This window comes from Balaenoptera ricei, chromosome 8 (genome assembly GCF_028023285.1).
Source record: "Balaenoptera ricei isolate mBalRic1 chromosome 8, mBalRic1.hap2, whole genome shotgun sequence".
Taxonomy (NCBI): domain Eukaryota; kingdom Metazoa; phylum Chordata; class Mammalia; order Artiodactyla; family Balaenopteridae; genus Balaenoptera; species Balaenoptera ricei.
In genome coordinates, this window is record NC_082646.1 from 15452329 (window position 1) to 15476121 (window position 23793).

At 49.2% G+C, this 23793-nt stretch overlaps 1 protein-coding gene across 4 annotated transcripts in view; it reads left to right on the plus strand.

Moving 5' to 3' along the window:
- The window catches only part of SIK3 (SIK family kinase 3), a 247800-nt gene extending 225507 nt beyond the window's left edge, over positions 1–22293 (plus strand). For 2 of the 4 annotated variants that reach the window (XM_059930341.1, XM_059930342.1), the window contains 10 exons: positions 2816–2966; positions 3696–3821; positions 4088–4173; positions 4616–4725; positions 5736–6075; positions 6633–7504; positions 17135–17298; positions 18239–18371; positions 19217–19387; positions 20090–22293. In XM_059930341.1, the coding sequence (XP_059786324.1) occupies positions 2816–2966; positions 3696–3821; positions 4088–4173; positions 4616–4725; positions 5736–6075; positions 6633–7504; positions 17135–17298; positions 18239–18371; positions 19217–19374 (2140 nt within the window). In that variant the 3' untranslated portion in view covers positions 19375–19387; positions 20090–22293. The remainder of the gene's footprint in view (positions 1–2815; positions 2967–3695; positions 3822–4087; positions 4174–4615; positions 4726–5735; positions 6076–6632; positions 7505–17134; positions 17299–18238; positions 18372–19216; positions 19388–20089) is intronic. The other 2 variants (XM_059930343.1, XM_059930345.1) reach the window with 1 other exon arrangement.
- Positions 22294–23793: the final 1500 nt, after the last annotated feature.

A 23793-nucleotide genomic window follows, 5' to 3' on the forward strand; every position in this document is an offset into this window, starting at 1 on the left:
GAGCACACTGAGACATCATTAGTGCCACGTTGGAACTTAGAAAGGAGGAAGATAAGCTTTTATAAATGACCATGAATAATGTAGTGAAAATGGTTTATTAGTAGAAATGACATTTCTCAAATAAAACTCTGATGGCACAGAAAGACAGTATTTTTATAAGGAAAATCTCTCAGGGCCTAACACTGTTACGATACTACATCGAGAGTACTTTGAGTGATTATTAGCTGCATTTTCCACTCCAAACATTTTCTCTGATTTCTCAATAACTGAGCTCTACACTGTTACCTAATAGACGCTAATTTACTTTCTTTCCCCCTGTTTCTATCTTCCCCTCCTTTATAGCCCACACTTAATTTTTCATCCTATGTCAGGGTCTGTTGTTTAGTTTCAGGCCTTTGGGTTTAATCGTTGTTTAATTCAGGTGCTCCTCAGGATGTGTTCTTATGGGGGAAGCATGAAGATCAGCACATCTCCATAGTCTGCCTTTATCAGACCTGATATCCTGTTTACACCTGTTACTAAAGAAAGACCACATTGGCCCACAGCTCCATTTGTGTGGTTTCCACCCTGCCTAGTCATTGTCAAGGCCTTGCCTGCTGGAAGTCTGTCTGCTGTCTGTTTTTGTGTGAACACTCCTGGTAGAGGGTTTCCTATGGTCAAGCCAGTTTGAACTGGAATGAATGCTTTATGAGTGACAGATTGTGTACGGTGGGGCATTTATGCAACCTCAGCGTGTCTCGATGGGGTTATAAAAACATGGCAACACAAGAGACTGAAGTAAGTCTTCAGGGGAAAAGAGAAACTTTCCCAGGCTATAAAACACTGAAAATGGGTAGCCTGAATAGATTACTGAATTCCTTTCATTTGCTGGAGGAAATGACTCAAGAATAGCACATATTATCTATTCTTCTGGGGTATCATAGATAAAGTCCAACATGGAGACAGAAGAGGGGTCTGACCGACCTTTTCAATGCGGGAAGTGTGTAATTTAAAATTTTAAAAAAATTTAAGTGTAATTAACAACAACAACAACAAAAAACAACTGACACAACTGATGGATTTTATCTAGGTGGGGTGCCAAGTCCCTGTTTGAAGAGTGTAGTGGGAATATCAGCCTAATATGAGGCTGTCCTGAGTTTGAACATGATTGCTAATAAAAATAAAACACAGTTGATACTATCAGTGCTTCCAAAATGAGCAGCTGCGTCAGAACTGTTCCACTGAATCTACTGTGCTGGGCTGCCGTGGGTGTCAGTCTGTTCACAACCTGATCTTCTGGAAAAGCCATGAAATACCTGGACCTGGGAGTATTGCTCTGATGGGAGAGAATGTGTTTTGTGCAGACAGACCATATTAACTCCTTGAAGAACATGACTTTCTGAATGAATCAGAAATGTGTCCATTATCAGAATATATTGCAAGTGTAAGAATCAAATTTTAGGAGAAAATAGTATTTGCTTGCTTTAACTCCAAACACCTGAAGCAGAGACAGAAATAAGAAGTATTGAGGAAATACTCCTGAGAGCGGCTCTCACGATCACTGTTTCTGGAGTGCGTCTGCCAAAATCATTTGTCTTTTGTGTTACTGAACCAGATGCATGTTCGTGTTCGTTTCATCAGCTCCCTACTGTTCGGCTTCAGGTAGAGTCTGAAACAGGAGCCATCGTTAGAGAAGAGAGGGTAAAGGGCTTTCACCTGCTGCCAGAACTCTCTTGACCCCTCTGCACAGTCACCAGACCCTCCTAGTCCCTCCCTGTCTGCTGCGTTTGAACTCGCTTGTTAACCCTCTTCCTTAGCCTTGGTTCTGCTTCAGTCCAGAATGAGTGACTGGCAAGGTGGTACATCATGTCACCCATAGCTCAGTGTGATGTCATCTCTGCCCTCGACATGAAATCCTGATCCTTTCCATCAGCTGCTGGAATGCTGCCTTGGCAGTCTTTTGTCTGCTTACCTCAACCCATAAACATCTCTTTCTGATTAGGTAATAAGTATAGGTGTTAGCTTCTAACTCTGATGCTGTCTTAGGCATTCCTTATCATTGATAGCTTGTTCTTTCTTTCTGTAAGTCACTGGCTGTGTTCTGATTGAGCAGTGGGTCATTTTGAAGGTAATCCACATGATTCCTCTTTCATTAGCAGGTTGGGAGGGTGCCACTGCCCTGAGAAGTTAACTTTCACAGCAGGTAACCTTATTTGCGTTGACCAGGTACGTGCAGGATCTTGAGGCCCACATTCCTTAAGAATGGGCTGTCTCCATCTGGGGATCACAAGTCCCCATTTTCCCCACTTTAACCTCCACCCTCCGTTTTCTAGCACAAAACCTGTGAATTCCAGGCCAGACCTTTGACCCCACAGTTGACTGTAGTTTCCCTCTGGTCCATCGTACGGAGAATGCTGCTCAGGGAAAACTTCGGGTCAAACGGGTAGGTTTGCTCTAGGTTTCTAAAGGCACTAGATAGAGACATGATTATAAAAGCAGGAGTTCCTATACAGCTGGGCCTGAGGGATACTGTGAAGCTCTTCTCTCTGACCCAGTGTATTTGTAAGAATTGGATGTATTTGATCCCAGGACCTTACCGGGCTTGGATATTAAGCCAACTCAAGGTAAGTGGAAATGGAAGACGGTCACTTGGAGGCCTCTTAAGGGAAGCAGGCTAGGGAAACGACCGGCCTCTGGAGATGACGTGGAAGTGGCGTAATGTGCAGGGCTGCACGTGCAGCCCGCCAGCTTTGTGTTCATCTGGAACAGTGTCCCTAGGTGATTTGGTCAAAACCCCTGAGTCCTAGCCCCTAACCTTCTCTTCCCATGTATTCAGCTCTACCTACAAGGACTCCAACACCCTGCACCTCCCTACGGAGCGTTTCTCCCCTGTGCGCCGGTTCTCTGATGGGGCTGCAAGCATCCAGGCCTTCAAAGCTCACCTGGAAAAAATGGGCAACAACAGCAGCATCAAACAGTTGCAGCAGGTAATGGAAGAGAGGGCAGGCCTCTCTGGCGAAGCATGGGTGACAGAGAGCAGTATTGCAGGAGGACCCGGGTGTTAAACTTCCTACCCCCTTCATGTCAGCAGCACTGAAGTTTTAGAGGTTCCAAAGCAAATAGCTTCCCGACACTCTCCTTACTTCTTGTTATGTCCAGCTTTCCCCAGGAAGGGACTACATTTTCCTCTTGTCTCTGTAGTTCATTAGAGAGCAATTTCTGGGCTTGTGTTTCGGTGGGGGGCCCCAGGGAATGTCCTTCGAAGCAACCCTGGCATTCCTCTCATGATTTATGGGCCCTGGGTCTTGCTGGAGCTTGCTCTGCATTCTTACCACCTGGCATACTCTCCGGTTGGTATGGAATGGCGCTCCCAGAGGAAGGAAGCGCACCCCCAGGCTTTAGAAAGGGCCGGCTTCCTTTCTGCCTTCCTGACGACCAAGCTTCGAGTGGCATGTGCTTTGTACACAGATTTCACGCTGGAACCTTTGCTTGTACGCAGGCCATCTTGGAGTTTTCCCTTTGTTCAGCCAGAATAGAGCGTGAATGTATTTCGTACACCAATGGCTACGTAAATGGGTTAGTTGCTCCTCCAGGACACTGTTCTCCTGTGTGGCTCCTTCCGCCCGTGAGACCTGGGGGCAGGTCTGCATCTGCTGACACGCCTGCGTGGCGCGGGCCCGGCTGCATCCCATCTGTATTCACTGCTTTCCCTTCAGGAGTGTGAGCAGCTGCAGAAGATGTACGGGGGGCAGATTGATGAAAGAGCCCTGGAGAAGACGCAGCAGCAGCACATGCTGTACCAGCAAGAGCAGCACCACCAGATTCTCCAGCAGCAGATTCAAGTAGGCCTTCCCTCTTTGCTTTCTCCAGCTTCTTTGCAGTTTGCTTCCAGGCTGATTGGCCTGTGAGTTTCGGAGGAGATCACGCAGGGCAAAGAGGAGCTGAGTTATATGCGTGGTTGCCATGGTTGAGTAAAGGTAATCAAACCTTTCGATGACCAACAGTAGCGTGAATCTCAGCCACAGAGAGCTTCTTCCCTTCCTGAGAACGGGTCTTGTTAATCTTCGAGCTCACGAGTGTTTTTTCTCCTTTCCTGAATTTGTTTTAGGATTCTATCTGTCCTCCTCAGCCTTCTCCACCCCTTCAGGCTGCGTGTGAGAATCAGCCCGCCCTCCTCACCCACCAGCTCCAGAGGTAATGAAGCATGTTGTTTCATGCCTAAGCTGTTGGCCTGACTCTCATGGGCGATGCTGACTGACTCTAACGTTCCTCTTGGAAGAACCCACTTGAAAAGCAGGGAGACCAGGGTCAATTTTAGCGGGCCCCTAAAATCCTGACCTCCTGTGCCGCTTCATTTTCTTAGCCCCGTGAACAAAGTAACCTGACGCCAGTAATAGAGGAGGCCAGACGGAGGCCCACAGTGACTGCTGCCTCCTTGGGAAATCTGGGGAAATAAGATGTGAATGGCTCTAAGTAGACTGTGGTGGGCGGTCTGTGCATGTCTGTCTAGCCTGGAGTCTTACCAAAACCAAAAAATGTAGTTTCCGCCTGTGTGTCGAATGGCTGAAACTAACTGCAAGGTCACACTGCCACCTCAGGAAGTGCGTTTGCTCATCTGGTTCTGTTTGTTTTTAAGGTTAAGGATTCAGCCTTCAAGCCCTCCTCCCAGCCACCCCAACAACCACCTCTTCAGACAACCCAGTAACAGCCCTCCCCCCATGAGCGGCACCATGATCCAGCCTCACGGTGAGTGGAGAGGTTTATGCCCAACCGTGGTGCACCGCGGGGAGAAGTGAGGCCTAGCCTTGCGTGCCTCAAGCCATCGATTCGGGTGGCAGCATGACGTAGTGTTCAAGGGAGTCTGCCTTGGTTTGACCTCTTCTACCAGCTCCTTAGCTGTGAGACCTCAGGCAAGTTACTTAACTTCTGGGCACCTCAGCTTGCTCAAAGGTGAAATAGGGATACTAATACTATTTACCTAATAAATATATATGTTAAATACTTGAAATAGTCTCTGGAACAAAATAGGTCTCAGTAAAGGTTGACTGTTAATAATATTTTTCATAAAACCCCCTCCAACTCTACCAAATGAAAGGCGACTACCAGAACCTTCTCTCCTGTCATGCCTGGGTTTGGTGATCCACTGGGCACGTGGCTTCTCGCTTGTGGGTGTTTAGGTGAAGGTGAAGTTGAGTGTGCCCTAGTCTGTGTGGGCCTTCAGAGACCAGCACTCTGAGCGTTCAGTATTCCAAAAACTGAGGGTCTCTTAAGTAACGCCACCCAATCTAGATCCCCTGGAGAGTTTGAATTGCTCTCTAGGCCCTCCCTTCCTACCCAAAGTGGGGTCCCCGACGAACAACATCGGCGGGAAGAGTCGAATCTCAGATCTCATCGCAGACCCGCTGAATCAGAACCTACATCTTAGCAAGATCCCCGGGCCGTTTGTATGTGCATTAGAGTTTGAGAAGCACTGCCCTGGGTCAGAGCTACTCAAAGAACAATCTACAGACCAGCTTTCGGGCAACTTAGTGGAATGACAAATTCCTGGAATGACAAATTACTGAATCAGCATTCCATGGGTCGGGCCCAGGACAGCCTGTGTTTTCTCGAGTCCTCTAGAGGAGCCTTCGGCACCCTGGAGTTGGAGAAGCACTGCTCTGGGTGGTATGCAGGTTAAGCGTCCTCACTGGCTCCCATGACTTCCGGCCAGCTGGTAACCCGGGCATTTGGTCATTCTGAGGTTCCTTTCTCTCCAGGTGCTGCATCTCCCTCCCAGTTTCAAGGCTTCCCCTCCCGCAGTGCAGTCTTCCAGCAGCAGCCTGAGAACTGTTCCCCTCCTCCCAATGTGGCACTAACCTGCTTGGGCATACAGCAGCCTCCCCAGTCACAGCAGGTGACCATCCAAGTCCAGGAGCCTGTTGACATGCTCAGCAGCATGCCCGGGACAGCTGCAGGCTCTGCTGGCCGGGGCGTCTCCATCAGCCCCAGCGCCAGTCAGGTTCAGATGCAGCACCGGACCAACCTGATGGCCGCCTTCAGCTATGGGCACCGGCCCTTGTCCAAGCAGCTGAGCGCCGACAGTGCGGAGGCCCACAGGTAAGCCGGCCCAGAGTCACCCAGCCGTCTCTCCAGGTGGCCTAGGTGGGAGGAAGCCCCTTAGCAGGGCGAGAGGGGAGGAGGAAAGGAGAAGGGTTCTGGCTGGGCTGTGCTCATTTCAGCCTTATTAAAATTGGGGTGGTAGGTTTGGGACGGACTTGAAATCTATATATTGACCCAGGATCAAAATGCTAATGAGACAGAGGAAGAAAAGGACAAAGCTACCTTACTATATGTCTGCAAAGAAGAAAGCGGCCAATTAGAGGAGTTGGTAAAAATGCCATTGCCCCTTGTCTGTTCTTTTAGGATTGTTTCTTTCTCTGTCACCCATATTCTAAGAGATGGGTACATCTTAATAGTTCAAGTGATGTTGCTACCTACAGCCAGAGGGGACGGGTGGGGATGACGCATGCATCCCCATCTTCCCCGCCCCGTCCACCGCGGTCCTCTGTGCCAGCGGGGGCTCCCCACTGAGGAAGCGTGGTAGCTGTTCCCCTGGGGAGTCTAGCACGCTTGTCACACGGATGCCTGGTACTCCCTCCCTTTTGTGTCTGCAGCGTGAACGTGACTCGGTTCTCCCCTGCTAACTACGACCAGGCGCATTTACACCCCCATCTGTTGTCGGACCAGTCCCGGGGTTCCCCCAGCAGCTACAGCCCTTCAGCAGGAGTGGGGTTACCTCCCACCCAAGCCCTGAAAGTCCCTCCACTTGACCAGTTCCCCACCTTCCCTCCCAGCGCTCATCAGCAGCCACCGCACTATACCGCGTCGGCGCTGCAGCAGGCCCTGCTGTCCCCGACGCCGCCGGACTACGCACGACACCAGCAGGTCCCCCACATCCTCCAAGGACTGCTCTCCCCCCGGCACTCGCTCACCGGCCACTCGGACATCCGGCTGCCCCCGGCAGAGTTTGCGCAGCTCATCAAGAGGCAGCAGCGGCAGCAGCAGCAGCAGCAAGAGTACCAAGAACTGTTCAGGCATATGAACCAGGGGGACGCAGGGAGTCTGGCTCCCGGCCTCGGGGGACAGAGCATGACAGAGCGCCAGGCTTTACCGTATCAAAACGCTGACTCTTACCACCACCACCACACCAGCCCCCAGCATCTTCTGCAAATCAGGGCGCAAGAATGTATCTCGCAGGTTTCCTCCCCCACCCCGACCCACGGTTACGCTCACCAGCCGGCGCTCGTGCACTCGGAGAGCATGGAGGAGGAGTGCTCGTGTGAGGGGGCCAAGGATGGCTTTCCGGACAGGAAGAACGTGAACACGTTGACCAAAGGTTGCCACGACGGCCCCCTGCTCATGAGTACTGGCGGACCCGGGGACCCTGAGTCTTTACTAGGAACCGTGAGTCATGTACAGGAGTTGGGGATACATCCGTACCGACAGCCAGCTGCTGCGTTCAATAGAAATAAGGTGTCCAGCCGAGGTAAGAGCCCTGCAAAGTCCAGTCCCGGGCCAGTCTGCCCTCATTCAGTTAACTCAGCAGTATTACCTTTTTTCAGCTAGTACTCTGGGTTCCTAAGAAAAAAAGAATTCCTGAGAAGACCTTCAGCACCTTTTAGGGGAGAAGCACGTAGGAAGTGGGTATTTGGTGGGGAAGGGGATCTGTTTTCAAACTTAAAAGAGAGTGATAGACAATTGACATATAGATAGTGCAGTCAGTAAGGTATATTACCTGTTTCCCATATTCATACCGTGGTTCCTTAGAATCCAGAGTTTCTCGGCTGTCATCAAAATAGCTAGCTTTAACCTCTGCGGTAGAATAAAAGTCAGTCGGTGCTAAGGAGATAGGATTTAGTGTAAATAGTGTTGAACTAAGAGTCAGGGCCCCTCAGTCCTGGACACGCCTGTGTTACGAATGCAGTGACCTTGTCACTTAAACCTCAGGTTCTTATTTCCTCATCTGTGAAAAAGAGCAGGAGGAATAACGGTCCTTTGCAGAGTATTTGTGAAGATTAAAGCATACACGTATGTTTTATGTTTATACATAATGTTTGTGTGTGTGACACAGAGAGAGGGAGAGAGAGGCACACTTGATCATCTGAATGTATGATGTAAATAATTTGAGGTATTATTATTACTCTGATCACTTTGTTAATAAGCTAAACACAGAATATTACAGCATCATAAGGGACCCCATGCCATTTCATTTAGTATCACTGTATAATTAGTGAGTACATTCATTTTCATTTGGGAGGAGATTGGGATTACTGTCAGTAACTTATACTCAGAAGACATTGTTCCACTCGTGTCATGGCATTCACCCTACTCGAAATCTGGACTGACATCCCTCCCATCATGGTAGATCTTGAAAAGGAGATCTATGAAATATACAATGAAATATACAACCCCGAAGCTGGGCATTGAAAATGAAATATACAACCCCGAAGCTGGGCACTTCTCCCATCCTCCCCTTCTTGAAGCTGCCTGCCTCTCCTGCCCTGTCCTTTTAAAGTCAGCACACAAAACTCAACTCCTGGGGGAACTGGGTCCGCTGGCACAGAGCAGGATGGAAGACCCGGCTCTAAATCAGTTTATGTGCAGAGGACCTGGTGCATTCAGGTTGTGCTCATTAAGCACTGATAGGGATGTGGTTCCCTAAAACTCCAGTTAAATCCTGGGCTTTTGAGCAGGTGGGTGCCGTCCAGTTTGAGGTCTGCACCAGTCAGATGTATCGTGTCCGCCTGCCGCTGCTGCGTTTTTAGGCAGACATAGGACGGTGGGGGGTTTCGGAGCCAGGCCGTATGTGGATTGGCTGACAGACTTGGGGATGTTTAGGCTTGGGGGAAAAAAACTCAGGAGAGCTATCATACCTGTCAGATGGAAAAGGTATGGGCTCATATTATGGGGCAGAATCAAGATCGGGATAGAAGTTGCAGCAGATTTCAGTCCCCTGGGGAAGACCTTCCTGAGAACTTTCCAGAATAGGCTGCTCAGCAGCCTGGGAGCTTCCTGTGGCTGGGAGTGTTCTAGCAGAGGCAGCTTGACGGCATCAGGGATGCTGTGGGAAAGCTTCCTGTGCGAATGACAGCTTTCACCAGAAAAGGAGAAAAGCTGACACTTCGTAGTGCTTTCCACGTGCCAGACGCCAGATGCTGTTCACGTATGAACTTGTCTAATCCTGACAAATCTTACTGTCTCCATTTTACCAGTGAGGCACCTGAGGCCCAGGTTAAGTGATTTGCCCCCAGGGCCCACCGCTCAGGAGAGCTACTCACTTCACGCCAGCAGATACTCGCTGAGCACACGCTGGGTGTGCAAGGCTCGGGGCACGAGCGAGCGAGCACACAGTGCACACTCCCCGCCCGCACCCTGGATTACCATGTGTGAAAGTAACCTTTTGAAATATTTTTCTTCAAAAATACCCTCTCTGAATTCCCTTCACTTTTCCCTCCTGTGTGACTCCTATGTACAGGAAGACCAGGGGGCTTGAATTCACCTGTGTCCCCTGATTGTCAGAGGAACCCCCTTTCGGCGGGCTTGCAGGTCTATCTGGTGCCTGCAGGAAGGCAGGACGTGGCTGGTCCAAGTGCTGTGGGAGACCAGGGGAGGGACAGGCCAGTTCTCAGTCGGAGCAGGGGCAGGTTTCCCGCAGCAGGTGACATTTGAGTTGGGTCTTGGTGGATGGAAAGGATTTTGCCGTTTGGATTTAGGGGAGAAGCATGAGGAAAGACCAGCGGGTGGGAGTGTCTCAGGGACGTTTTTGGGGGGAAGCAAGCTGCCTTGGTCGGTGTGAAGTCTAGTCTATGTGAAGGAGTTAATAGAAGCTAAGGGCCAAGGTTTCCTGAAATCCAGAGGATGATCTGCCTCCAGCGGCTCCCCGCGGCTTTAAATCACTTCACTCCACTTCAGACCTAAACTTCAGTCAGGATTCTTCTGACGAGTCCCTCCCACCTCTTCCCCAAGCTGAGTGACTACGATTACTTCTCCCTCTTCCTTCCCCCTGCTTTCTTCCATCCGCCGCCATCGCCGCCATCATTCTCCGCAAGCATCCTTTCTGGTTTCTGGAAGAGTCAAGCCATAAGTACACCCCTAAAGGTTTCAGCTCAAAACTACCCTGTCCTTGTTGCCTCATGATCAGTTTTGCTTCCCCCCAAAGCCCTCTTTATTCTTAAATCTTCTTTTCCTGACCTTGGATGCGAGCTTTTCTAGAAGCCCTAGTCTGAGCTCCTGCCCTGCTTGCCAGTGTACGGTAGAGATGATCCTTCCCGTCTCTGCCCAGTTTACTCTCAGCTCACTCTTCAACTTAGCTACGGCGTATGCCTTTTCTTCAATACTATTCACCTTGCCTCTTTCTAACCTCTTTCGACTTCTATTTTGAGACTTTTGGAACCATATGTACAATTATCTTTAACAAATAAAGCCCCAAGTTTATTACCCTGTGAGTTTAGAATCCAGTATAGTAAAATACTGCAATAGAGAAGAAGTAGCCCAGGGAAGCCCAAAGCCACTCCAGAGTTAAGAGTTACAATCCCTCTGGGGATGTACCTATGTGTGTTTAAAACTTCTTCTTATCCTGAAGTGTCCCCATTGTCCTTACCTTAAACCTGTGACCACCCCGGCACCTAACCGCACCTCCCTGTCTTCATCTGCGTCGTGAGGGATGTTAGCTAGATGCCCCCTCCGAGAAGGTGTTTGCAGTTGGTCTGCTCTGGGCTTGGTGCCCTCCAGCCAGTTACTCATTTATTGTTCACAGCCAACTTGGGCGTATGTCTTACGATCCCTTTTACAGGAGAAACTAGGCTCCACAATCTCTTCCTGCTTTAACCTGACGTGATTCTACTCTTTTAAAAACATGAGAGCTCAGAGTTTTACAACCGCCAAAGAATCATCCGATAATTTGCCCTTCCTTCTGCCAAGAAAGGGTTGTGATGTGCTCCGCCCACCACCCTGCAGGCACGTGGGTGCAGCTCGTCCTTGTTTATGTCTTTGTGGGGGGACGCCTGCTGCTTGCTCGTAGTTACACACGGGCCCCCAAACACTTCATGTGTTACTTCTGTGATAGAGCGAATTCAGCGAAATTTATTGAATGACTAGATCACACAAGACTGTATTCTAGGTCCAGTGGGGAATGCAGGGATGAAAAGGTGGAGAACCTGCCCTCAGGGAGCTTGTACTGGGGGCTGGGGGTCGGGAGAGACAAGCTCATAAAGAGACTTAAATGAAGCGCTACGTAATGAGTTCTGTAAGAGGTATAATTATAACGAGCAGAGCTACTGGCATCTTTCTAAAATTTCTTAAGGGTAGATTATCAGGGATTGCTGGTGTTAGTCAAGGAAAATTACATGCTATCGTTATCAGCGGCCATGCTTACCTATTTCTTTTACAGCCGTGTGCCACCAATCAGTGCGAGGCCAGGCGCAGCCAGAGTGCTGAGCAGGCAACGTGCCAAAGGTCTGTTTGTAAGGTGTGGAAGTTTCAGGGCTAGACATGCCCCACGCTGCCTGTAATCTCCCGTCTGCCACGCCAGAAGTAGAAGTAAGGTTTATCTTCCCTCTGTAGTATTACATACACTTGATTTTTTTTTTTTTTTTTACTTTGCAAATAAATATGATAGCATAACCCGTTTACACAGTGAGATTACCAGCTTGAACTCACAGAGAAAACCACATCCTCTACTCGGAACCCACTCAGCTTCAGCAGCATTGGTGGACTTCAGGCCTCACAGAGGAGTCAAACGATGACAGACCGGGAGGGTTTACCCCTCGGAACCTTTAGGAGGGATATGCACAACATGTCATTTCTCTCATTTTCTCTTAAAACCCAGTAAATGAGTAAGGATGAGTCAACATTGACAGATTCAATAGAGAGTTGTGCAAGCTGCCCCGAGGTTCCCTGGGTAGGTGGGTGCTGTGCTTTGTGTCCGTTTGTGTATTTTTTCCCCTTGCGTGATCAGATGGTCATCCTTCCCCCTGTACTGTCTCAGCTTTACTTGGGAAAATACCCAAGAATTCTGCTCCCAGCAATCCTCTTTCCGCATTATTTATATATCCTGTGGTGAGCTTGATAGTTCCTCCAGCTGCTGAATTGGCATAAAGAATGCCAAAGATTTGAGCCTGAATTTCCCGTTCCTTGGCCAGTGGGTTGGTCTGTTTACACACATGCCCCCAATCCCCCCCCCCCACCCAGCTGCCAAACTGGTCAAGGGTCTCACCTATAGAGTGTCACAGGGGACTTCTAAACACAGGACTCAACATTCTTACTAAAAATAATACTTTTCTTGTGTAGTCCTTTACAGTTTATTAAAGGCCCTTACACATGTGTTAGCTGTTGAGCCCCCAAACAGCCCTCATTTTTCAGATAGGGAAACTGAGGTTAGGAGAGATTAAATGACTTATTCAAGTTCATACACTGTTTGTGATGGAGTTGGAACCTGACTTCAAGTTTCCTGAATTCCTAGTCATATTCTTTTATGCCTCCTTGCCTCCCATTCTACCCCTTCCAAGCAAAAGATGCCAGCCCTTCCAGATCTTCAACCTGTGAGTTATATTGAAATTTGAACAGACAGAGCCCTGGTTTGTTACCCAACTCCTATTAATAGGCTTTTTTTTTTTTGGCTGTGTTGTGTCTTTGTTGCTGCACGCAGGCTTTCTCTAGTTGTGGCCAGCGGGGGCTACTCTTCGTTGCGGTGCGCGGGCTTCTCATTGTGGTGGCTTCTCTTGTTGCAGAGCGCGGGCTGTAGGCGCGCAGGCTCAGTAGTTGTGGCTCGCGGGCTGTAGAGCACAGGCTCAGTAGCTGTGGCACACAGGCTAAGTTGTTTCGCGGCATGTGGGATCTTCCCGAACTAGGGCTCAAACCGGTGTCCCTTGCATTGGCAGGTGGATTCTTAACCACTGTGCCACCAGGGAAGTCCTTAATAGGCTTCTTTTTCGTCTAGTTTTTTTGTTTGTTTGATTTTGGTTTTGTTTTGTTTTGTTTTTTCGGCTGTGCCTCGAGGCTTGTAGGATCTTTGTTCCCCTACCAGGGATTGAACCTGGGCCCTAGCAGTGAGAGCGCCGAGTCTTAACCACTGGACCGCCAGGGAACTCCCTTTCGTCTAGTTTTTAACTTCCATTTGTCGCTTCTAAACCAGAGGCTTCTTTCCTGGAAATTAAAGTTTCAGTGACTCACTTATTCACTTACCTATGGGTAAACTGCCCCCATAATTCTGGAAGTAGGATTCTGTGATAAAATCATTTTCTTGTTTGTTTTTGTCAACTGGTTCATTGTGCCCCAACCACTCAGAAGTAACATCTCTGAAATGAGTATGAGTCTTTACTGAGCTCATAACAGAGTACCAAGCTCAAGTAAGCCCTTCACCCACCTGTGGCGTAAGTCCTATTTTACAGATGAAGAGACGGAGGCCCAGGGAAGTCAGGTAACTTGCCCAGGATCCCCCACCTCAGGAATCCTGGTGAAGCCAGGATCCAAGCCCGGGTCTTCCTGACCCCAGAGCTAGTGCTTCTGAGCTCTAGGCCGGGGAGTCAGAAAGACTCGTCATGTGATTTGTCAAGCAATAGCTCGCTCTGTCTTGGTGGCACTTTCAGGTGTGTTGGCACCAGACCCAAAGGCTGTGAAGAGAGCAGACTAGGAGGACAGAATCCATGGGACCTTCCCAAAGGCAGGGCCAAAAGGAGGGTGGGTGTTTGGGTTTGGAGAAACCCCATTCTCAGGAATAAAAATAGATTTAAAAAAGAGAGGTGGGTTGGGGGAGGGAGATTCAGCGTACATATCAGATAAACACATTGAGGCCTCTGGAAGAGGTGGGAAGGAACCAAATGTCAAGAACCAGGGCTTAGGGCTTCCCTGGTGGCGCAGTGGTTGAGAGTCTGCCTGCCAGTGCAGGGGACGCGGGTTCGAGCCCTGGTCTGGGAGGATCCCACATGCCGCGGAGCGACTGGGCCCGTGAGCCACAATTGCTGAGCCTGCGCGTCTGGAGCCTGTGCTCCGCAACAAGAGAGGCCCGCGCACCGCGATGAAGAGTGGCCCCCGCTTGCTGCAACTGGAGAGAGCCCTCGCACAGAAACGAAGACCCAACACAGCCATAAATAAAAATAATAAATACATAAATTTAAAAAAAAGAACCAGGGCTTATACATGCCGTTAGCCTTGCCATTTCCTCACGTTTGATAATCATCCTTTAAAAATCTTTAAACAGGAGAGCTCTCGTGTTTGTCTTTGGGAGAGCAAGGAGGTGCAGCTCATGAGATTTGCATCCAGCTCTATAGTCCAGAAAAAAGGAGCCCCAAGGAATTGAGTGGATGGGGTTAGCTATCAAAGAAGAAAGTATAGGCATTAGAAAACACTTCGGAAAAGTAAGAAGCAGCTATTCGTGTTCCTTCCTGTCAAAGCAGACTCAAGAGCCAGTCCCTCGCTCCACAGAGGCAGCCTTGCACCACTTCCTGCCGGTGGCTTTTGTTTGGCCCTGCGGCCAGCACGTGAGCTATGTCCACTGAGAGGAATCGGGCTGGGTGGGTAGGATGGGTGACCTAATCCCACAGAGCAAGTCCTGGCATAGGCTTTCTTTTATCTTCCTCTCGCTGCTGGCTTTCAGCTTTCAATAGCAAAAGAGGTGGCTCCTGGCTCTTCCTTTGACCTCTTTGCTCAAAGAACTTTCAAAAAATTTCTCACTTGACTTCATTTTTGGTAGTTTGGAAGCTCCCATCCTTTCACTTTTCTCCAGAGTGTTTTGCATTACCAGCAACGTGCATGTCACTTTGTTCCCCTTCCTTCCCGTCCTGTCTCAGCCCCTGAACCCAGGCCTCACCTTGATGGTTATGGAGATCATTTGAATATAGATACCTGAAACCCTTTAACCATCACTCAAGCAGCACATTTTACTTTCGTTATTCAAATAGATACTGGGATGGTACAGTTAGCATTAGGACTGTATTTCCTATTAAAATTTGTTTAAAAGCCTGGTCTCGCTAAGGTACAGTTCATCAGGAGATAAGCCCAATAGTTGCCAGGGAGCTTTAACCCAGAAAAACCAACCAAGCAAAGAAAACGTATGTTGAAGTTCTAGGCTCTTAAGGACTGGAGCCAGAAGTGCCACCAGGAGGATCCTGTCAATTTAGGTGTGGCCCTGGTATTCTTCTTGACCATCCTTGGTCAAGAAGAAGAAATACTCAGTCTTCATGAATTCCTCTTTCTCTCCAAAATCCAGTCCACAGGGCTGTATGACTCTGACAGGTGGCTAACCCACATTAAGAGAGTGTTTATTAATATCAGTTAAAGAGATTATTATTAAACACTGGGAAGAGGACAATGTTCTGGAATAGTGAAGGCTCACAAACATGCATAAAATACAATTCTTGTCCTCAGAGAATTTGCAGTTTAATATGAATAATTAAGACAAGTATGCAACTGAAGATCGTGCCAGGAATAACATTAGAGTAATCAGAGTCCAATAAAGTCTTCTGCCATTTAAAGAAAGGAAAGATCTCTTTCTGTTTGAAAGGGAGAATTTCATAAAAATTATAATATTTGAGCTGGACCTAGAAGGATGAGTTGATTCGGATTGGCAGGAATGGAAGTAAAAGAGTCAAGCATTTCCAGAGAGAGAGAACAGTGAGAGAAAATGCACTGAACTGTCCGTGGTCCCATTTGACCAGAGCTTAGAATGTAGAGGAGAGTCGTGTGGCATACTCATTGGAAGAGAGGCTGGGACGGTGTTGTGAAAATGAGGGGTTTGGGCTCCCCTATAGAAAGGTTAGTCTTTGTAGGGCAGTGCTAGAGGGATGGTTAGGAGGCTATTATAGTGATCCAGGCAAGAGGTAACAGGAGGTAACACTAGTGTAACAAGAGGTAACACTACCTCAGTGGAAGCAGTGAGATTAGTAAGAAAGAGACTGAAGTGACCAACATTGGAGGGGCACATTCTTCTGACTTAAGGTGATGTGGAACCGAGAGTAAGGAATCCATATGAACTCCACAAGCTCTTCATACCCAGAAGATAGGAAAGTAGGCACCAAAACCAGGATGTCTGAAAGAGATTGTGGGGGAAGCTGATGAGTTTAGAATTGGGCATGTTGAGTGTTAGCCATCCAGGGAAAGATACCTAGTAAATAGTTAGAATTTTGGATCTGGAGCTTAAAAGAGCATTTCAGTAATTCTCTATATAGAAGCAGTGTAGTTGAAGTCGTGAAAATAAATGATACTGTCAAAGTAAGTGTGGGGAGAGAGAGACGGTCAAGGATAGAAATGGAAGGACTTCCCTGGTGGCGCAGTGGTTAAGAATCCGCCTGCCAATGCAGGAGACACGGGTTCGAGCCCTGGTCTGGGAAGATCCTACATGCCACGGAGCAACTAAGCCTGTGCGCCACAACCACTGAGCCTGTGCTCTAGAGCCCACGAGCCACAACTACTGAGCCTGCGTGCCTAGAGCCCATGCTCCGCAACAAGAGAAGCCACTGCAAGAAGCCCGCGCACCACAATGAAGAGTAGCCCCCACTAGCTGCTCTCTGCAACTAGAGAAAGCCGGCGCACAGCAACAAAGACCCAACACAGCCAAAAATAAAAATAAAATAAATAAATAAAAATTAAAGAAAAAAAAAAAGGATAGAAATGTCTAGAGCGAAGGAGCCATGGAAGGAGCTGGGGGCAGCAGTCAGAGGAGGAGAGGAGGGGACTGGGTGGTGTACGGAGGGGAAGCCAAGGAAGGAGAGAGAGGCGTCCACAGGATGGAGGCCATCCTCCTAGGCCAGAGGTCCTGAAAGCTCCAAGAATGATTCTTCTGTGCATCTAGGTGTGGGAACATAGCACTGTCAAATCAACAGAGAAATGAAGAAAAAAAGAAAAGGTTCAGTGTGATCCAGCCAACCACTGATATGTGGGATTTTTTTCTCCTGAGGGTATGACCCCTGCAAGAGAGAGCCTCAGCTTTGCTGTAAGACTTAGGGTTGGCAGGCTGGTCCAGGCCCCTCTGAGCACCACCCGCCAGCTGGGGATTAGCGGAGAGTGCACATGTGGTCCTCACCATTGCCCACTGTCCCTTGCGAGACATTTCTTTGGTGAGAGTTGCCAGCGTTGGGAGAAACTCTAGGTCTGCTGACCCTATTTTGCTCTGTCTCCTCAGAGTCTGTCCTAGGGAACTGCATGGATAGAAGTTCTCCAGGACAAGCAATGGAGCTGCCAGATCACAATGGACTTGGGTACCCAGCACACCCCTCAGTCAGTGAACACCACAGGCCCCGGACCCTCCAGAGACACCACACGATCCAGAACAGTGACGATGCTTATGTACGTTGGCCCCCTCCTGCTTTTCGGAAGTGGGATCCTTGAAAACAGAACTTAGGAATGTGGGGTAGCATCTACTCTCACTCTCCTCAGCCAGAGCCCAGCGCCTCTGGGCACTAAGGGAGCATTTCTTTGAATCACCGTAACAAGCAATCCTAAACTCCAGGAGAATCTCCGTAGAATCCGAACTCCACATTAGAGACTGAGGAATCAAGAACAGTTTGCCATCTGTTTCCTCTAGTCTTAGTTATTGAACTTCTCCCCAGACAGTCTAAACTCAGGCCCCAGCAAATGAGCCTTCAGGCTCTTGGTTAGTTTTCTGGCAGCTACATTGAATTTATTCAGATAAGGGAGCTAATCCACGCAGCAAAGCGTTGTTTCCTTAGGGCAGACTCGTAGGCAGCGCTGTCTAATACAGCAGCAACCAACCCCATGTGGCTTTTCAATCTTAAATGTAATTAAAACAAAATAAAATTTAAAACTGAGTTCTGTAGTCACACGAGTCACATTTCAGGGCTCAGTAGCCCTGGTGGCTGCTGGCTTCCTATTGGACGGGGCAGGCACAGGACATTCCCATCCTCGCAGGGAGTGCTGTTGACAGTGCGGTCCTAAGACAAACTCGTGGTGATGAGATAGGTCAGCAGCCTAGCACTGGAGGGCCATGTAGATGTCAAGGGCATCTGACCACCAGCTGAGATTCACCGTGCCCCTCCCTTCTCACCCTACCCCCACCCCCAGCCTCAGCTTCCCGCACAGTCACCATTGCAGCGTCCCCCTTTAGCTGGCCCTGCAGAGGAAGGCAGTCTGGGTGGTAGTGCTTGGGACTGGTGCTTGAGGCCGGCCGTTGCCTGGGCTCTTTTGGAGGGCACAGCTGTCTCTAAGGGTCCCTGAGAGTGGCGCGTTTTCTGATATCCTTACTTCTTTTCCTAACTGTTTCCTGCAGGTGCAGCTGGATAACTTGCCTGGCATGAGTCTCGTGGCTGGGAAAGCACTTAGTTCTGCCCGGATGTCAGATGCGGTTCTCAGTCAGTCCTCGCTCATGGGGAGCCAGCAGTTCCAGGATGGGGAGAATGAGGGTGAGGGGTGTTATGCGTGGGGCACCCCGGAGAAGTTCCTGGAGGGGCCCGCCTTTCATCTTCACCAGTGACTACTCCCCTCTTGTATAAACAGCCCCTGGCAAGCCACAGCATCCCCACGGGGCTCTGGATACGACCTTTCCCCAGTTCTCTTCCACCGAGTGTGCGTGCGTGAAGGAGCACGCCTCCTGGCTGAGGGCAGGGGCATCACGCTTCCGTCTGCAATGCTTTGTTAAGGTGCTCCTTCAATAACTCTTTTTCTGGTTCTGATTAGAGGGCACCGTGTCCCAATGTCTGCCTCCCTTTAGAACCAGTAGAGGGAGGGTATCATAGTTGATATAAAGCCCAGGCTCGGGAGTGGACAGGTCTGCAGTAAATTCTGACTGTCCTTCACCGGCTCCACAGGTTAAGGCGCTTAACCTTTCTGAGCCCCAGGGTCCTCCTCTGTAAAGGGACAGAAACAACAGAGCCCCTGTCCTAGACTGTGCTGTGAGCATTAACTAGCTTGGGGAGTTTGAAGTGCTTAGGCCCGTGTCCTGAGTACAGAGCGTGCCCAGGAGTCAGTGCCTGCCAGCCGCGAGGGTGTCCTCCACACCACAGGAGCTGACAGTGCTTGACGGCGGGAGACTGTAAAGGAAGAGGGCAGAACAGACACTGGGGACAACAGGAAGGAGGCTGGCCCCCAGCCACGGTCACTAGCCAGACCGAGGGCCTGCTCTGAGCTAGAGTTCAGGGCTGGGAGTCAGGCTGCGGAAGGTTCAGACTTCTCTTCCACCCCTGCCTACCTCTTGCCCACCTACCACCCCGCTCCCTGCAAATCTCCCATGTTTCTTCTGGTCTTGCAGAATGCGGGGAGAGTCTTGGAGGTCATGAGCACCCAGACCTGACTGATGGCAGCCAGCATTTAAACTCCTCTTGCTACCCGTCCACATGTATTACAGACATACTGCTCAGCTACAAGCACCCCGAGGTCTCCTTCAGCATGGAACAGGCAGGCGTGTAGCAAAGGATGGAGAGTGAGTATCACCCTGGCCGGGGCCAAACCAGCCCTTTGGCCCAGTACCAGCTCCTGATCCCATCAGGAGATTCCCTTCCATGTGAACTTGAGCCAGTGAACTTGACAACGCCACTCTTCCCGTCAAGGTCTTTGTATCTTCCTGTTCCTTCATTAAGCACCATGCTAGTTGTTTGGGGGGTGGATGCTGGCCATAGTCCCTTGGTTGAATTATGGGGGATAAGACGTGTTATAGGTGCCATAGCCTCCACAGAGTAAGTGAGCTTAGGGCTTCAGAGGACAGACGGGACCTCTGGCCAGGGTAATGGGAAAGGAGGTGACCCTTGAACTCAGTCCTGAAGGATGAAATTCAGCAAGAAAACATGGCCAGCCAGATTTTGTTAAGGCTGTGCTGCAAGTGGCAAAATATTCCAGAAATGTGTGATCAGAGGCCAGTGGTAGAAAACGGGTAAACAGTCCAGTCTGGCTGGAGTAACGCCTAAACGCACACAGCAGGTAGTATCGGTTCTATCTTTGAAAATTCATTGACAGAAAAGACTTGATGAAAGTTAAGCCATCTGGCAAATCCATACTAGGCAAAACTCCTTAAATATCTGACTGAGGTAAAGTGCACCTATTTTTTTTTTCTTTTTTAAGTTTTCAGTGGAATATATGAGTCTCTCTCTTTAGAAACTAATTCTCTGTGTCCGCTGCTCTGTTGCAGGTTTATGTACCGCGCGGGAATGAGAAGGTTGACTTTAAGCCAACAGTATTGAGCAGCATTGCGCCAAGTTGCCCTTGTGCTTCCCCCCACCCACAATGTCGGCTCCTTTCCTCACACTTGGTTCATCAGCGTGCCGTTCTGTTGGGTTCTGAGGGGGGTTTTGCCACGTTCGCCTGTATGACCAAGTCACCAAGGAAATAAACAGGAAATCCATGTTCGCCACCTTTCGTGAAAGTGTATTTGGTGTATCTGAGTTGGTGGTTTTGTTTGGTTTTGGTTTGGATTATTTTTGATTGTTTTTTTTTTTTTAAGTATGTTTTCTTTTGGAGGTGATTTTCTTTCTTTTCTTTCTTTCTTTCCTTTTTTTGAGACAGAAGAGCAAAGCAGTTAGTGTACGGGGGCCGGGGGTGCAGAGCCACTCCCCTCCCTGGCCTCCGTCCACAGAGTGCCCCCCAACCTCTGCACTGCTGTTCCGCAGGAGCAGAAGCTAGAGGGGGACATCCTCTGGAATCTTAGCAGCTGGAGAAAGAGACAGAGGAAGGGATGACAGCCTTTGGCCCTTGGAGAGCAAAAAGAGAAACCCCAAGCCTGGAACCTGGAGAGGTCTTTGCTGCTGGGATCCACTGAAGAACATGTCTGGCCCAGCCAAGGTCATATGGGAATGTTAGCACGGAGGCTGCGAGTGGCCTGGCATTGATGGGTTGCCAGTTAGAACATCTGTTTGGTGTGTAACTCGGCTCCCCTCTTACAACCTGGAAAGTTGGTTGCCTTTATCTTCCTGCTGGTTCCACCCATGGACTGAACACCTGACAGTGGTACACTATGCTTTTGTGTCACCTTTTATTCTCATTTTCTATTGTGCTATAACAAGGATTGTTGCTCCATATATATATATATGGATGTAACCGTATACATCCATATATACATATATATAATGCTTTTCCTTTTCAGCCTCTTTGTCACAGGCAAGAAGAACAGGAGGTTGTCTTGGGTCCTGCCTCTCTCCTAACTTCTCCTTCTCCCTGGGCATCCTCAGCCCCTCTTTTAATTCTTGATCATGTAGGAATTGTTTTTGGTAAATGTTGATATTATTGTTATTATTATTGTTATTATTATTATTAATAAATAAAAACAAAAGGAATTTTTTGTTTAAAAGAGAAATGTTTAACCAGATTCTGTTCTATTTGAATTGTGACTTGCACCTTTTGTTCAAAGTATTTTATTTAGACCTTGTAATTGTGAACAGTTCTCACTCGTGCCAGTGACAGATGTAGTGGTCTCCCTTCCCCCAGCTGAAGCAGTGCATATGCAATAGCTATTATTTGTGTCATTATCTTTATTTTTCTTCACTGTTAGAAACCAAAGTCTTCTCTGCTGGCTGGGGGCTGACAGAGGATCTGGGTTATCGCCTTCCGATCTTCAAAACAAGGAAGAGGTGTTAAATATTCTGACTTTTGATCCATTTTGCTGGGAAAGCAGAGTAAAAGGTCCCCCGGCCCCTCCTAGTCTTTCATCCTGAATTTGCACAGAAGAAAGCGGGTTCCCAGCATGGCCATCCTGGTGTTGCTGACAGGATTCCCATGCAGCTTGTCCTTCTCACTGATGTTGGCAGCTCGGCTCCTGGACCCAGTATCCCTCGAGTGGGTTTCTGCAGTGCAAGAGCCTTTCTTGGGATCTCTCCGTGTCTCCTTGGTCCCCAAATCCCCTCCACTGGGTGGGGCCACCAGCTGCTCACCTTCTGGAAGCAATGAGATAGCCCAGACAGCCACTGTTGACTTCTCCGGGCTCGTTGCAGTTCCCATGCTGGCCTCCCACCCACCACGTGCTCAGCCTGTTCTGTTCACGGTGCTGATGGACGAGCAGACTGCCGCCCCCCTGCGACCACCCAGACGAAAGCCAGTGAGCCTATTAACCGTGCCATCTTGCGAACTACACTTTTAAAAAATCATTGCTTTGTATTGTAGTGACCAATATGCGCAGTATATGTTGAATGTATATGAACATACTTTCCTATTTCTGTTCTTTGAAAATGTCAGAGTATTTTTTTTCTTTCTCATTTATGTATGTTGAACTAAAAAAGGATTAAAAATCTCCAGACCCAAGTTGCAGTAAGACCTTTAGTCGTTTCTTGGTGGGCACTTACAACTTTGTAACTTGGTTGGACAGTAGGGGATTGTGCAAATAAACACCTGATTATGATCTTATGCTGATAAGTTTCTTGCCTTGTGGTTTGGAGTCTAGTTGGGAGAAACGTTCAGGCTGGAAGCTGGAATGCTGGAGGCTGAGGACGTGTAGCATGGGGCTTTGAGCAGTGCTTTATCTCACCCCGCCTTGCGAGCCGAGCATTCTCTAGAAGCCTGAACTCGGCTCCACGCTGGGTCGTCAGGCACCTGGCTTGGACTCTGGCCCCTCAGAAGGGAACGTTAAAAGTTTGCTGAGTCGGGTGGAAAACAGATTCCTTGAGAGCGTACTTTTGAAGGAGTAAAAGGAGGACCTCAGAGAGTTGGCACAGGCTGGGGCCTTTATGGGGTGACCTCGGTCAGCCCAGTGATACGATCAACTCTAAGTGTTAGGATGGAAGGGGACTTTTGCTATAGTTTTCCCCCTTTTTCCACGGCTGGACTCCAGAGGGCAGGGTAGAATTTCTAGCAGGGTCCCAGCCACGGCTGACAGATAGCTGATGGAAGGCCTTCTATGAAGAAAGATTACAAAAGCTGGAAATACTGAGTTTGTAGGAAGAAGAGGGAGAGGAGGGAGTCCATGGTGGATTTGAAAGTTGCTGTGGGACTGTTTAGAACAGAAAAAAGCCTTCTCAAGAAGGGTCTTCTAGAAATCATGTGAGTGTGTACACACTCCCATGGAAGGCTGGGAGTGTCTCTGGAACCAAACAGCAATAAACCCAGATGCCCTTCAAAGGATTTGTAAGAACCTTTTATGGGAGGTGCCACGCCCTCCTGAATGCAGCCAGGATGCCTTTGAGCTGAGCTCAGGGCCCTCAGGGCCCTGCCTCCTGGATACAGGCCCTGAGGTCTGAGCTCTAGAAGATGGAAGCCCTGCTGACAGATCCTTACTCATCCCTCTGACTTTGTGGTAGCCCCCAGCCCGTTCCACCTGCACAGATCAAGAATTCGGAAGGCTGGCGTGCCTGCCAAGGAGCCAGACGTCTGCTCCCGCTGCCTCATCTCCCAGGCAGGAGGGCAGGAGAGAACCTCGGTTGGTTACAATGCCCTGCCCTGGGTCTCAGCTGGGATCTATCACCGGGAGCTGCAACAAAATTGCCAGAGAGTGAATAGGGTGATGGTGGTTGTGGGGATCTCCTCCCCTGATCGATGCAAACCTTCCTAACTTCAAGCCTCCCCTCCCGACCTGCACCATGTGCTTTCCCAGTAAATGTTCTGAGCAGGGCCCGTGATACAGGGCCAAACGCTCCAGATTCCTGTGTCCCCTCTCCAGGCCCGCTCCTTCAGGTGACCATCTGCCTCCCTGGTGACCCTTCCTTTGGTTGCCAGTGTGGGTCATGGAGCAAATATTTGCTGAGTGTCTGTTACGTGCCAGGCCTAGCAGGGGACAGAGTCCTCCCAGTGCGGACTGACCAGTACAACGTTGAGACATCAATTGTGAAATGAGTGGCCAGTCATTCTGAGCAAAATCCACTCCTGTAGCCAGCCAGCCACACTCCCACACGTGTCAGGGCACCCACTTCA